The 14,955-nt window shown below is 34.0% G+C and overlaps 1 protein-coding gene across 2 annotated transcripts in view; it reads left to right on the top strand.

Moving 5' to 3' along the window:
• Nucleotides 1–14,955, top strand: part of TBC1D32 (TBC1 domain family member 32) — a 230,443-nt gene that overhangs the window by 204,787 nt on the left and 10,701 nt on the right. For both annotated transcript variants that reach the window (XM_044249741.1, XM_044249731.1), the window contains exon 33: nt 10,212–10,400. In XM_044249741.1, the coding sequence (XP_044105676.1) occupies nt 10,212–10,400 (189 nt within the window). The remainder of the gene's footprint in view (nt 1–10,211; nt 10,401–14,955) is intronic.

Genomic DNA, 14,955 nt, shown 5'->3' on the forward strand with positions numbered 1-14,955 from the left:
CTACTGGTATAAGCAGGCTACAACTTAAATTTTTAGAGCTTAAGCCTTTTTATAATTTAGAATTAAATCTTTTTTTTTTCCAAGAACTTTTTTAAAAATATTTCATTTATTTATTTGGCAGAGAGAGAGACAGCGAGAGAGGAAACACAAGCAGGGGGAGTGTGAGAGGGAGCCTGGCAGGTGGAGTAGGAGACAGGGAGAAGCAGGCTCCCCGCCCCATGCAGGGGTTGATCATGACCCAAGGCTGAAGGCAGATGCTTAACAACTGAGCCATCCAGATACCCCTAGAATTAAACCTTTAAGGCAGAGTTCCAGAAGGTAGATATACTTAACCAGAAAATATGAACACTTTTAAGACTCTTAACGCGTGTCATCAATTTGCTTTGATCTTACTCTTCTAACAGAAATGGAGAAAATATCTGTTCTTCAGGTCTGGTTATTAGGCTTTTTCAAAACTAATAGGGAGATTAATAGGTAGCAATTTCTCTTCTAAAGTTTTGTGAATTTTTAAACATTAGCAAGGTTGACTGTAATTTCATAGCCTAGTTAATAGTTGAATCTTAACTGCCTACCTGTCTTAGCATGTTTCTTACTGATTTGTATGTTCTTTTTTTTTTTTTAAAGGCTTTATTTATTTGACAGACAGAAATCACAAGTAGGCAGAGAGGCAGGCAGAGAGAGGGGGGAAGCAGGCTCCCTGTGGAGCAGAGAGCCCGACATGGGGCTCGATCCCAGGTCCCTGGGATCATGACCTGAGCCGAAGGCAGAGGCTTTAACCCACTGAGCCACCCAGGCACCCCCTGATTTGTATGTTCTTTAAAAGTAGCCCACTACCCAGATATCTTTAATTCCTGTTAAATATTTTATTTACTACTGTAATTTATTATTTACTTATTTACTATTAGTGTTTTTATGTATTTACTATTGTATTTATTACATTTTTCTTCTTACATTCTTATTTCTTAATGCTGATAAGAATCAATCTATCATAAACTTCCTAACTCCCCCTGAAAAAGCTAATTTAGCTATTTCTATTGATTTCTTTATGTGCCCTCTAAAGTGATTTTTCCCGGTTTAAGTTGCGCATTTAGATTTGGATAAAATTTAAATTGCTGTTATATTCACTTTTCTCAAAGTAGTTTATACTTTATGTCTTTACCATACTCAGCCTTCCTATCTAGGAATGTAGTAAGTTTTTCCATTTATTTTCTTTGTACTATATTTTACTGAAGTTGTATATTTTTTCCCATATAGGTGTAGTATCTTTCTTATTACAGATAGTTCTAATTAATGCAGCTTGAAATATTTTTTTCAATTTTATTTCCTTTGCGGTTACTGTTAATAATTAGTAAATTATTGTATAATCATTAGGTTGTACATTTTTTCTAGATTTGTGTTTTTACAAATTTGTAATATGTTTTCTCTTTCATTTTTAATTAAATTCTGTTATTTTTTTCAGAATAATTCTAAATAGTGGCTTGCTTATTTTAGACTTGAACAGTTATTAAGTAATCATCTAGTATTTCACCATTAAGAGACTTATTCCTTGTCATGGTATGGAAGAATCCTTCTGCTTTATGTAAAAATTGAATTTTGTTTCCTTTCTTTTAATCAAATAATAATGTTGAATTTTGACAAGTTCCTTTAGGGTTAAGATTATCTTAATCTTAGGGTTTATTTGACTAGTTTAGGTGACCGTTGATAGATTTCTTAATAGTAAACAATGGTTGCATTTCTTTGGATTTGTCCTCCTGGAATCTTTTCCTCTTTATTACACAATATAGTTCTTGGTAATTTTCCTTTATACTTATTTTGAAGAGCCCTTATGTCATGTAATTACATTTACTTGCATCTGATTACTGTGCTTGTTGAGTTTTAAATTTCCTGAAATTAATAAGTCTAAATATAACAAGGAATTGTGTGTAATGAAAAAGAATATTCTTTCTTGGCCGTTTGTAGCTCTTACTTGGCATGTACCTCAAATACTTTGGGGAATTTTCAATCATAAAATGTTTCATTCTGGTTGGAAATAGATACTTAAATGTTTACTATAAGCTCAATAATCTATTCTTTCTACTCTTCTAAAAATCCAATCTAGGTAACAAAATGTTCCTGAGAGCTCTTTTTGCCATTCTAGTCTTGAGTAATATAATGTATATTGTCTAACACCTACAGTCATTTATTAGTTTCTAACATATATCCTTTAACTTTAAAATGGACTACCACAAACTGTGGACAAAACTTGCAGTACCTCTGGCCTCACCATATCAATTTGATACCTTTTTATCATTTTGGCATTTATCAATTTGAAATTGCATATTTATCTAATAAAACCCACTGCATTATTTCTAAGCAATAATGTTATGTTTCATAACTTAGCTAATGTAAAAATGCCTTTTTAATGGCTCCCGATGTGAGCTAATCATTTTGTGCCTTAAGTATATATCATTGCTTTGTTGATATTATATGCCATTTTACTGCTAATGAGAAACAACTTTTAAGTAACGAATAGGTATAGGTGCTTAAGTAATCATTTGGATACAGATTTTGTATTTCAAAGCTTATTCATTTTGATCTAATTAGGAGCAGTGCTTTTTGAAGTTGTGAATTTATAGACACTAAGGGATTGGTTGATTAATGAAGGATTTTTGAGTAGGTTGCTAAATAAAAAACACATATCTCTAGAGTAAAAATATATGTTTAACTAGAATACAAAAAAATTAAAACAGAAATATGTGTTGTTTAGAGTTTAAGAGTAACAGAGTAGAAAATAAAAATTCAAATATATAGTCCTCCTTTTTAAATGAACAGAAAAATCACATGTTCTAATTAACATTTTGATGAATTTTATCCTTTGGTAAAACACTTCCCTTATTGTACTTTATTTAACTTTCCTAGCTTAAGAAGTACCACATATCTTTAATGATTTATAATTCCTTGGGGATCATTAGTCTGCATATCATTATTGTACTATACTGTGTCAGCAAATGAGCTAACATGGATAATCCTCTGAATATACTTTTAGAAAAACCTCATCATTTTTTCTCATTTGCTGTTTTTTTCCCCTCCTATCATGAAGACTGGATTTAAAAAAAAAAAACTATCCTTACATTTTGTATTTTGTGACATTGTATTTTTTGAAAATGCAAAATTATATAAATGCAAAGCAGAATGTTTCTTGTTCATGCTCTTATTCATAAATGCATATATGTATCTATATGTATATATGTAGATATAGATATAGATATGTAGATATATATCTGTCCCCCTGGGCTTTCCTTCTCATGTTGCTGATGTTGCCATTTGAAATAGTACCTTCTTTCTCCCTTTGCCACATCTTTGTGTCAACTACTTACTCTTTATGTTTGTCCAAATGGAAATTTTTAAAATTTTCTTTAAAGTTTTATTTATTTATTTGACAGAGAGGCAGGGAGAGAGGGAACACAAGCAGGGAGAGTTGGAGAGGGAGAAGCAGGCTTCCTGCTGAGCAGGGAGCCTGATGTGGTGCTTGATCCTGGGGGGTCCTGGGATCATGAATTGAGCCAAGGGCAGCTGCTTAATGACTGAGCCATCCAGGCACCTGGAAAATTTTTTTTTAAATGAACTACAAGTAGATTTGAATTTGTGTACTGTTTCTGTACTTCTGGTAGAAATCTGTATCCTGCCCTGTGGAATAGTTATTTTGTCCTTTACCTCTTTAATAGTTGAAAGTTCCTTAAAGGTATGTGTGCTTGATTTATCTACAGGTTCTTTGGGTGTGTGTGATACACAGTATCTTGCCTAGAAGTACAACAGAAATACTCTTATGTGTAACAACCCTGTGCAGTATAAAGATGTATTTCTAGAGCTTATCTCATTTAAAGTTCTGACTACGTCATGTGACAGAAGTAGAAATTCAGAATCCATGAAGTCAGTGAACTGACTTAATGACGTTACCTTGACAGCAAGGACTTCACTTGAAGCCACATCTTTTGATTTTGAAATTAGTTTTCTTTCTTTCTTTGCTAATATTCTTTATTTGGTGAGAGCAAATAAAATAAGGGCCAGAAGAGTTGTTAAAAACATTGTCTTTGAATCATAAAACTTGGTCCTTTAGTTCATACTTATTCTGACTTAATCAGGTATCCATTAAAAAATTGTTTTAACCAGACTTTTTTTTACCTAATTCTTATGGCATTTTTTGGAGATTGTTTTTTAAATCTAGATACAAGTGAGAATAATTTCCTCAGATAAAATAATTATTTTTATCTCAATGTTGCATCTTAATGTCCTTTAGAATCTTAAGTATGGTTGAAGAGCAAAATTGCCTAGGAAGGTTGTGGTACATTTTGATGTATATTATACAAAGATTTTCTTCCCTTGTAAGCCTAAAACACCATTTAAATGCTTTTAAAAGTAATTGGTTTAAGGAACATTGGTTTACTGTAAAAACAAATGTAATTAGTTTGTTTCATTTTCTTTGTAAACTGTTTCATAACTAATATATTTCCATGAATATAAGAACTCAGCTTCTTAGTTTTGAAAATGCAGTACATTTTTTGGACTTATAAGGGGGAATTTGGCAGTGTCTAGCAAAATCTTACATGCATTTATCCTTTAACCCAGCAGTCTCATTTATGGAAATCTATCGAATTATCATATTAATTACCAAATTAATCATGTAATTATAAAATTAAATTTATTATTTTAATCTGTCAAATTATCTGACAAAAATTTGAAAATACATACAGTTGTTTGTTATAGCACTGGTTTTAGTATCAAAAGACTAAAAACTGCAAATGTCTATCAATAGGGTCTTGGTTGAAAAATTATGGTTTATCCTTGGTGGAATACCATGCAGTTGTAAAAATGAAAAGTACCTCTGTCTTGTGTTGGAGTGATATGCAGGATCCTTTGTTAAGTGTTAAAAAAGTGAAGAAAAAGAGTGTTTAGTGTGTTACCATTTATATAAGAAAGAGTGAAGATACAAATGCATGTACAAATGTGTTTTATTAAAAACATGAAAGAATATATCACATTTTTTTAAATGATTGCTTATAGGGATAAGGAAGGAATGAGCTGAAGAGCCAAGGAATATACCTTACTTTTGTATTTTTACTTTGGAATCATTTAAATATTTCATATGGTGATATAGATACATGTAACCAACAAAATAAACAAATTCTGTCCCTAAGAATATAAAATCAAACTGAAGCAAATGAACCCAACAGTACATATTTGATAATATAACCTATCACTTTAAATCACTTTAAAACACAGTAATTTGACTGTATGAGTCAAGTGATATGTTGCATAAAGGCAAAGAACAGCAAAAATACTGTTTTAAGTAATTATATTGCTTGTGGTAGTGCTGATATTCTAAGATTATTTTTGTCTTGTGTGATAGATCAAAAGAAAAACTGATGCCACTGTTAACAGATTTTCTGTATGTTTTAAAGCAAACACATATAATTCATCACAACTTATGATCTATTTCTTTTAAAAAGTTTAAGGAAGGGGATCCTGTTTGGGGGTGTGTGTGCTGAAGAACCTTCCCAATCAAAATTTCAAATCTGTGATGGGCCTGGTTCATGAACTGCTTTTCCATATACATATATATGAAAAATTCCATAATAAAAAAATGTTTTATGAGTTTATCATTCTGCTTAGACACATTCTATTTTCTTTATCCTTTTAGAATTCTAGATTGTTAGCTGATTTGCAAACCTTTGCATTCTATAGAGAAGTTATTTACTTAAGGATTAAATACTGTGACTCATTGCTCACTCTTCTAGGGGAATACGATTTTAGAATTCTATTACAGTTTAATAATTCTGAACCATCTTGCACACAGAATATCTGATATAATTTCTGCCAAATGAAGAGGGACATACATTTAAAAAGTGCACATCTCCCCTTTGAGTGTCAACTCTATGAGAGCAAGGACTACATGTCTTTTGTTTACTTAAAAATTATAATGCTTGTTTGTATATTAGGTACTTGATAAATAGTAAATGAATAATAAACATCTGGATTTTCTTATAGAGTAATATTATATAGTGCTTTGTGTACTTTCAGAGTGTTTTCAGTTATAATCACTTTCCTTTCCTAAATGTCCCATACATAGAAAAAGACAGGCATTATTATCTGTTTAATGGAAGAAAAATAGACAATGTAATAAAACAATGCTTGAATGTATGTAAACACCAGAAAACTGCATTAATAACTATGTATAAGAAAGAACTAATTGCAGATTCTGGCGTGACTTTCTTTTAACAAATAAAGGTAAGTATTTCCCTACGTATGTTTTAAGTTCAGATATCTTTGTTTGAACCATATAAAGTTGTGAGGCTTCAAGATCAAAATAGTTGGGATCAGCAGTTTCACACCGTACAACCTGTAGGGCAGTAAGGATGCTGAAAAATAAGACAGTCAAAAGCTGTGACCCTTTCATCGCAGTCTACATGTCACTCATCCCTACCTAAAACTGACAGCTGAATGGGAACCGCTTTTTCTGGCACTGGTTTTTCTGGTTGTGGGATCATTTGTACTAATTTCTACTCTTCTTTTGTTTCTCCTTAATTCATTCAGAGACTCATTTTTATTAACCTAGCATGGCATAAGTTGCTTGGCCTTACTAGCTATAGCAAAGAACAGAGACAGAACCCTGGCAGCAGTGCATTAAGGGAATTAAAAGTATTACTTCTCAAAAAATGTCTGCTTCAACCTATCTAGCAAAGTAAGAATAGTGAAGATATTTTCTCCCCAGTGCAGTAGAGCCATATTATGTGGGCAATAGAAGATTGGTAATGAACTCTGCATGCCACGCAGACCCTTGACCCTTCAGGTCAAGATCTGAGAGAAGAATCCTATTAGTGCTAAGACTAAAGTTGGGAGAAAAGGAAATTAAATACACTCTGCCTGTTGATAGCATTGGACATTCATAGATAAAATTTCAATACTGAGTTAACTCGTAGGCTCTATGACTAGATTTTGAGCATTATAGAATGGGGTCATAATATTTAAAAAGCAAACATTTTTCCCTAAGAATGGAATTACAGTAAAAAATAAGAAAATATAGGTGATATGTAGTTGACATTATCAATAATAGGAAATACAAGTGGAAAATGAGATGAAAAGATATGTCTCTAATGGCTGCAAATAATGTTACTGGTTGACATAAGTAATAACACATGGAAAAACAATTCATAAATACCATCTGGTAGGGGCTGAATTGTGTCACCCCATCCCCAAAATTCGTATGTTGAAACCTTCACCACCACTACCCTCAGAATGATTATATTTGAAGAGGTAATTAAGTTAAAATGAGATTACATTAGGGTAGGCCCTAATCCAATTTGTCTGCTGTCCTTAAAAGAAGAAATTTGGACAAAGATATCTAGAGGAAGACCAGGCGAAAATATAGAAGACTGCCATCTACAAGCCAAGGAGAGGGAGGGGTCCAACCCTGCCAACACTGTGTTCTGCAGAACTGTGAGAAGATAAATTTCTGTTTTTAAGTCACCCAGTCTGTGCTACAAACACCATGTTCAAGCTACTTAAAGGTAGAATCAATATTCCCCAAAATTGAAGATCTATACAAAATGAGTTTTAGAAAGTATTCAAGAACACCCAAAGAACAAATAATCCAATCAAGAAATGGGCAGAGGATATGAACAGACATTTCTGCAAAGAAGACATCCAGATGGCCAACAGACACATGAAAAAGTGCTCCATATCGCTCGGCATCAGGGAAATACAAATCAAAACCACAATGAGGTATCACCTCACACCAGTCAGAATGGCTAAAATTTACAAGTCAGGAAATGACAGATGCTGGCGAGGATGCAGAGAAAGGGGAACCCTCCTACACTGTTGGAGGGAATGCAAGCTGGTACAACCACTCTGGAAAACTGTGTGGAGTTTCCTCAAAAAACTGAAAATAGAGCAACCCTATGACCCAGCGATTGCACTACTGGGTATATATCCTAAAGATACAAACGTGGTGCTCTGAAGGGGCACGTGCACTCGAATGTTTATAGCAACAATGTCCACAATAGCCAAACTATGGAAAGAACCTAGATGTCCATCAACAGATGAATAGATAAAGAAGATGTGGTATATATACACAATGGAATACTATGCAGCCATCAAAAGAAATGAAATCTTGCCATTTGCAACAGCGTGGATGAAACTAGAGTGTATCATGCTTAGCATGATAAAGTCAATAAGTCAAGCGGAGAAAGACAACTATCATATGATCTCCCTGATATGAGGAGGTGGAGATGCAACATGGGGGTTAAGGGGGTAGGAGAAGAATAAATGAAACAAGATGGGATTGGGAGGGATACAAACCGTAAGTGACTCTTAATATCACAAAACAAACTGAGGGTTGCTGGGGGGAGGGGGGTTGGGAGAAGGGGGGTGGGGTTATGGACATTGGGGAGGGTATGTGCTATGGTGAGTGCTGTGAAGTGTGTAAACCTGGCGATTCACAGACCTGTAACCCTGGGGATAAAAATACATGTTTATAAAAAATTAAAAATTTAAAGAATGAATAAATAAATAAATAAAGTATTCAAGAATATCTCTTTTAAAGGATAAAATAATAGAACAAAAAAGGAAGATTTCTGCATCTGTTTTTTTAGATCTGTGACAAATTGAGATAAGCCATTATATCTGTTCCCATTTTCTGCTCCCCACCCCAAAAACAAAAGTGTAAGAGCGACTCAACAAAGAAAATATTTCTTTCTTTCTTTTTTTTTTTTTTTAAAGATTTTATTTATTTATTTGTCAGGGAGCGAGCGAGAGCGAGCACAGGCAGACAGAGTGGCAGGCAGAGTCAGAGGGAGAAGCAGGCTCCCTGCAGAGCAAGTAGCCCGATGCGGGACTCGATCCCAGGACGCTGGGATCATGACCTGAGCTGAAGGTAGCTGCTTAACCAGCTGAGCCACCCAGGCGTCCCAGAAAATATTTCTTCACTGGTAATTTGTAAATCATAAATGAAAGTTAGAATACTGGAAAGTAATTATCTTAGTGTCCTTGGACTACAGTATCAAAATAGTATGAAATGGGTAGCTTAAAACAACAGAAATTTATTGACTCCCCAGTTTTGGAGCAGTCCAGAATGAAAGTTTTAACAAGATTGTGTTCCCTCTGAAGGTGCTAGGGAAAGAACTCTCTGATGCCTCTCTCCTAGGTTCTAATAGCCTTAGATGGTTTGGCTTGTAAATGCCATTTTCCAGTCCTCTGTCTTCACATGACATTCCCCATGTGTGCCTTTTCATCGTCTTTATGTATGTGTTTCTCTGTTCACATTTTCCCTATCTGATACCAGTCATATTAGGAGAGGACTAACCTATCCTAAAGTGATCTCATCTTATCTTGATTACCTCTGTAAAAACCCTGATTCCAAATATTGTTACAAGCACAAGTACTGTGGGTTGGTTAGAACTTGGACTACTTTTTGGGGGAGAGACACAATTCCACCCATAACATTAACGTACCAAAATGTTAGCAGTGTTAATCACTGTTGCCATTGTTACTATATTTTTTTTTAACCTTTTCTGTTTTTTTCCTTCAATAAGCATGTATTCCTTTTATAAGCTAAACAATCTGAATGTTATTCAAAAAGTAAGATAAATGATTTTTGTAAAAATCTCACTTTTAAATTATTTTCTACATTAGCTCCCAGTTTTTATGTTATACAGTCCTGTTTGGTTTAAATTATTTTCTGATTCAGCAAGAGTCCATTTGCATTAATACAACATTTAGCAATCTGTCATCTGCATAATTATACTTCTGTGATTAAAGGTAGGGTAGAAGAAACTCCCATCTTTGAATTAAAATGGTCTGTTAGCATTTGTTATCTGTAGAGAGCAGACTGCTGTTGTGGGTAAGAGGAGGATTGTATGAATAAAGAAGGCATTAAGCAATAGGTAAATGAGCAGTGGGCACATCATCAGTTTACCTCTAAGTCTCGAGTCCCTGAGCCATGAAAGTTTTCTCATGCATCAGGCAAGTAGATGAAGCATCCTAGTATGTAGGTTGTCTTTCTATTTGGATCATATGTCAAACTCTTCATTGGTTTTGTGTGAATCACTGATTTTTAAAATATGGTTTTTAGAAATATGGTATTTTTATTTAAATTTTTTATTTAAATATTTTAAAATACTGCTTTTTAAAAATATGGTTTTATAAGCTTTCTAATGAAGTGACTTCTTTTTTCCTAGATTTGCCTACAGTGGATAACTCAGTGTTTCTGGAATTATTTGGATTGGATAGAAATCTGCCATTATATTGCTACTTGTGTTTTCCTTGGTCCTGATTATCAAGTGTATATCTGTATAGCTATATTCAAGCATCTGCAGCAAGACATTCTGCAGCACACTCAGACTCAAGATCTGCAAGTTTTCCTGAAAGTAAGTAATTTTAGAGGGAAAATGGTGGTTAAGAGTTCATAGTTAATAAATAAATAAAATCTTAAAAAAATAAAAAAAAAGAGTTCATAGCTAACTTTGATGGGATGCTTATATGTCAGACACTTTTCTTGACAGTCATCTGAAAATAACCTTAAAAAGTAGGTACTAGGGGCACCTGGGTAGCTTAGTAGGTTAAAGCCTCTGCCTTCAGCTCGGGTCATGATCCCAGGGTCATGGGATCGAGCCCTACGTCTGGCTCTCTGCTCAGCAGGGAGTCCGCCTCTCCCTCTACTCCTCCCCCTGCTTGTGATCTCTCTCTCTTTCAAATAAATAAAATCTTAAAAAAAAAAAAAAACAAACGTAGGTACTATTATTCTCATTTTAGAGATGAAGAAATGAGGCATCAACTCAAGTTGCTCAAGATGACACACTCAGGAGTGGTGGGACTGCAGTGTGAAGGAGCTAAACTGTTAGCCAGTGTGCTGTCCCACAAGATGTATTTTATATCTATATCTATCTCCATATATTCCTTATATCTTATCTAGTTACTAAAGGTTCAAGTTACTATGTTAAGATAGAGTTTTGAAATATTTTAAAAACACTTAATGTAAATTCCTATGCCTTCATATTCTGCATTTTTTAAACTTTCACCTATGTTTATAAAACATTTCCATGAAAGATTATTCTATCATAACATTCTTTTTAAAAAGTCACTACATTATGTAAGTTAATATTTTAAAACAAGATATAACTTGCTTTCTATCTCACAGTAATATGAGTTTTGAAGCTCTGGACTTTAAGAAATATGGTTATATAAATACATCCCTGTGTGTAATTCCTGATGAAACTCCAACCCTAAGTTAAAATCTCTCCTTGAATCTGAGAGATTCCCTCAGATGTTTCCCTCCCCCCGCTCCCCTCACCATCCCACAAATACACATACACATGCATACACCAAAACCAGCATTTGTCCTTTGCTAGATTTTCTCTAGCTCAACAAGTAATTTCTGTTAATTAATTTTATCATTTTTTGCTTTTTTTAAATTAACATATAATGTATTATTTGCCCCAGCGGTATGGGTCTGTGTTCATCAGTCTTATATGATACACAGCACTCCCCATAGTACATCACACAGTCACCTTATCCCTCCTGTCCCCCTCCATTCCAGCAACCCTCAGTTTGTTTCCTGAGATTAAGAGTCTCTTAGGGTTAGTCTCCCTCTCTGGTTTTGTCGTTTCATTTTTCCCTCCCTTCCCCTATGATCCTCTGCTTTGTTTCTCAAATTCCACATATCAGTAAAATCATATGATAATTGCCTTTATCTGATTGACTTATTTTGCTTAGCATAATACCCTCTAGTTCCATCCATGTCATTGCAAATGGCAAGATTTCACTTTCTGATGGCTGCATAATATTCCATTGTATATCTATACCACATCTTTTTTTATCCATTCATCTGTTGATGGACATCTGGGCTCTTTTCATAGTTTGGGTATTGTGGACATTGCTGCTGTAAACATTGGGGTGCAGGTGTCCCTTTGGATCACTGCATTTGTATACTGAGGGTAAATACCCAGTAGTGTGATTGCAGGGTCATGGGGTAGCTCTATTTTCAACTTTCTGGGGAACCTCCATGCTGTTTTCCAGAGTGGCTGCACCAGCTTGCATTCCCATCAACAGTGTAGGAAGGTTTTCCTCCGTATCCTCACCAACATCTGTTATTTCCTGACTTGTTAATTTTAACCATTCTGACTGGCGTGAGATGGTGTCTCATTGTGGTTTTAATTTTATCATTATTCTTTACCACTCAGAGCTCTTTTCCCTTTAACCATGATTTTCTATAAATAAATGCCACTGATTATTCAAGATTGCCAAACTATCAAGAATTTTTATTTTATAAATACTGAATTCAAAAGTCTCAAACTTTTTACATATATCCCCTAGAATGTTAGCTCAGGAACTTTTGTTTTTTTTAAGAGAGAGAGAGAGAGAGTGAGCATGAGCAAGGTAGGAGTGAAGGGCCAGGGGAGAGAGAGAAGAGAGAATCTTAAGCATGCTCCATGCCCAGCAGGTAGCCTGACATGGGTCTCCATCTCAAAAGATCATGACCTGCGCCAAAATCCAGAGTTGGATGCTCAACCGACTGAGTCATACAGGCCCTTTTAGGAACATTTTTAATGAAAATATATACCAAGACAATGATTGTCTGTGTAAAAGGAAAACTTATGTAGAAAAATAAAACAATTATCTGAAAGAGGTAATTTGGGAGAACAGGGATGGTTAAACAAATGGGGATTATGTTGAAGACAAAATGTGGGTTCCTTTTTAGTAAGTGACACTTTCATTACTACCGTGGTCAATTATAGGAATTTCAGAGTCTGAAATTTTCCCAAGCACTTATAATATCCTTTAACCTGTAATTCTCTAACCTTTTATCCCACTTCAGTTTCTCTTACAGTGTTTGTCATAGCCAAAATTTTTTAATATATATTTTTGTTAGTCTTCCTCAGTACAATGTGTATGTTGCACTAGGACAGTGATTTTTGTCTATCTCATTTACTAATATGTTTTTAATGCCTTTAGCAGGACCTGGCATATAATAGGTGCCTAATAAATATTTGTTGATAGAATAAACAAATAACATACAAGAGAAAGATGAACTTATTTTTGTTCACATTTAAAAACAAACATTACTAAATTCTTCAAATCTAACTAATGTTGGTGTTATTGCAGTTTCTTCTCTTTGTTGACTACTTCTTGATAAATTCTAAAGATCTTTTAAATGAGGGGGGAAAAGGCCATTATTCAAGTCCTATTTAAATTACTAAAATTTTAATTGAATTGGTTTAAATCCAAACTAAGAACATGTTGGCAAAGAACTAATTAATTTTAGTACTTATCCTGAAACTAACCTTCTTACTCCTTCTGTTTGTATTCATCTGAGGGATTAGGAAAAATATCTTTATGATATTGGACTTTATTTTATTTTTTGTTCTATTTCCAACAGGTAGGTCTCAAGTTCACTGACCTCTTTTGGTGAACTTTTGGTGGGCAGTTATTTTTCTTGTGAGATAAATTCGAGTATGGTTTATTTAAGTATTATTACATGCACTTTTACTCTATTTAGCCCTGTTACGACCTGTTGTTTCCCATGTTTATAAACATATATACTCTTTTCCATTTACTCACATTTTAACCAATTATGAAACTTTGGTTAATAAAGTGATGTTCATTTTTTCTTCCCTTGAAGACAAGTCAGAAATAGTTATATAATTTAAAAATTACTTCAACTGTAATTTTAAGTATTAAACCTGGGGAATTATGTTTTATGCTTCTAATCCAGAAATCTCAGACTTGTAGAAAGGGTGAAAAAAAAGTAGTAATTATCCATATAACTATAAACCACAGGCATAGTACTATTCTTATATAGGTTACATGTTATCTCTTGACTGTACATATTTAAATATGATTGCTTCTATAGAGGTGGAGTAGAATAGAGAACTTTTACTTTTTAGCATATTTGTTGTTGTTGTTGTTTTTATTTATGAAGAATGGGTCCATACTTCTTTCATAATAAAACTTTTTAAAAGGGGTGAACCATGAGAGACTATGGACTCTGAAAAACAATCTGAGGGGTTTGAAGTGGCGGAGGGGTGGGAGATTGGGGTACCAGGTGGTGGGTATTATAGAGGGCACGGCTTGCATGGAGCACTGGGTGTGGTGAAAAAATAATGAATACTGTTTTTCTGAAAATAAATAAATTGGAAAAAAAAGGGGGGTATTGAATCATTATATAAAAATAGATAAAACAAGCATCTAACTGTTATAAATATATTCAAATAATCAGACCCAATTGAAAGTTTCCAAAACACTGAAAACCACAAGCATGTTTTCAACTATTATCAGTTATCCTGAGAAACTTCAGGTAATGGGATGGTTCCAGAAGATTGAAAATATGCAGTTAAAATTTTCTGGTTTAAGTTTCATTTATTGACAGAGAGTGACATGATAGAACCATTGCTTTAGGAATGATAGTAATCTGTCTGAAGCATATAGTATAGAAACAATATTAACCAATTTGTATTCATTTGGGTTTAGGCTAAGGATTTTAAATTAGGCAATTAGGAGTCTAGATGCATTGCCTATGTTTCTGATAGCCCACTGAGTAATTCTTCATGCTCAGTGTATTAAAAAGATGATTTGGAATTTCTTAGGCCAGGTGGTGAACATGAATAGTCAGGCCAAGTTTACTTGAAAAACAAAATCCCGTCCCCCAAACCCCAAACACTTTATTTTTCCCCTTTTGACTAAATCACTAAATGATTAAATGAATGGCATGGGTGTAAGATGATATCAGCAAGGTGTTTTCTGAGTTTTTCACATTTTCTTTGTAGACACAATAAATAAGTGGGTTTGATAATAGAGCAGCATTATATATTATGTGCAATGAGTGTATTACTCCCACACGTGGTGATTGATAGATCAGTCCTGAGCTAAGACAACTTTTGAAGGTTTGTTGAAGGGCTTACTTAGTCCTTGGATTCAGGGTCCTGG

This window comes from Neovison vison, chromosome 1 (genome assembly GCF_020171115.1).
Source record: "Neovison vison isolate M4711 chromosome 1, ASM_NN_V1, whole genome shotgun sequence".
NCBI classification, from domain to species: Eukaryota; Metazoa; Chordata; class Mammalia; order Carnivora; family Mustelidae; genus Neogale; species Neogale vison.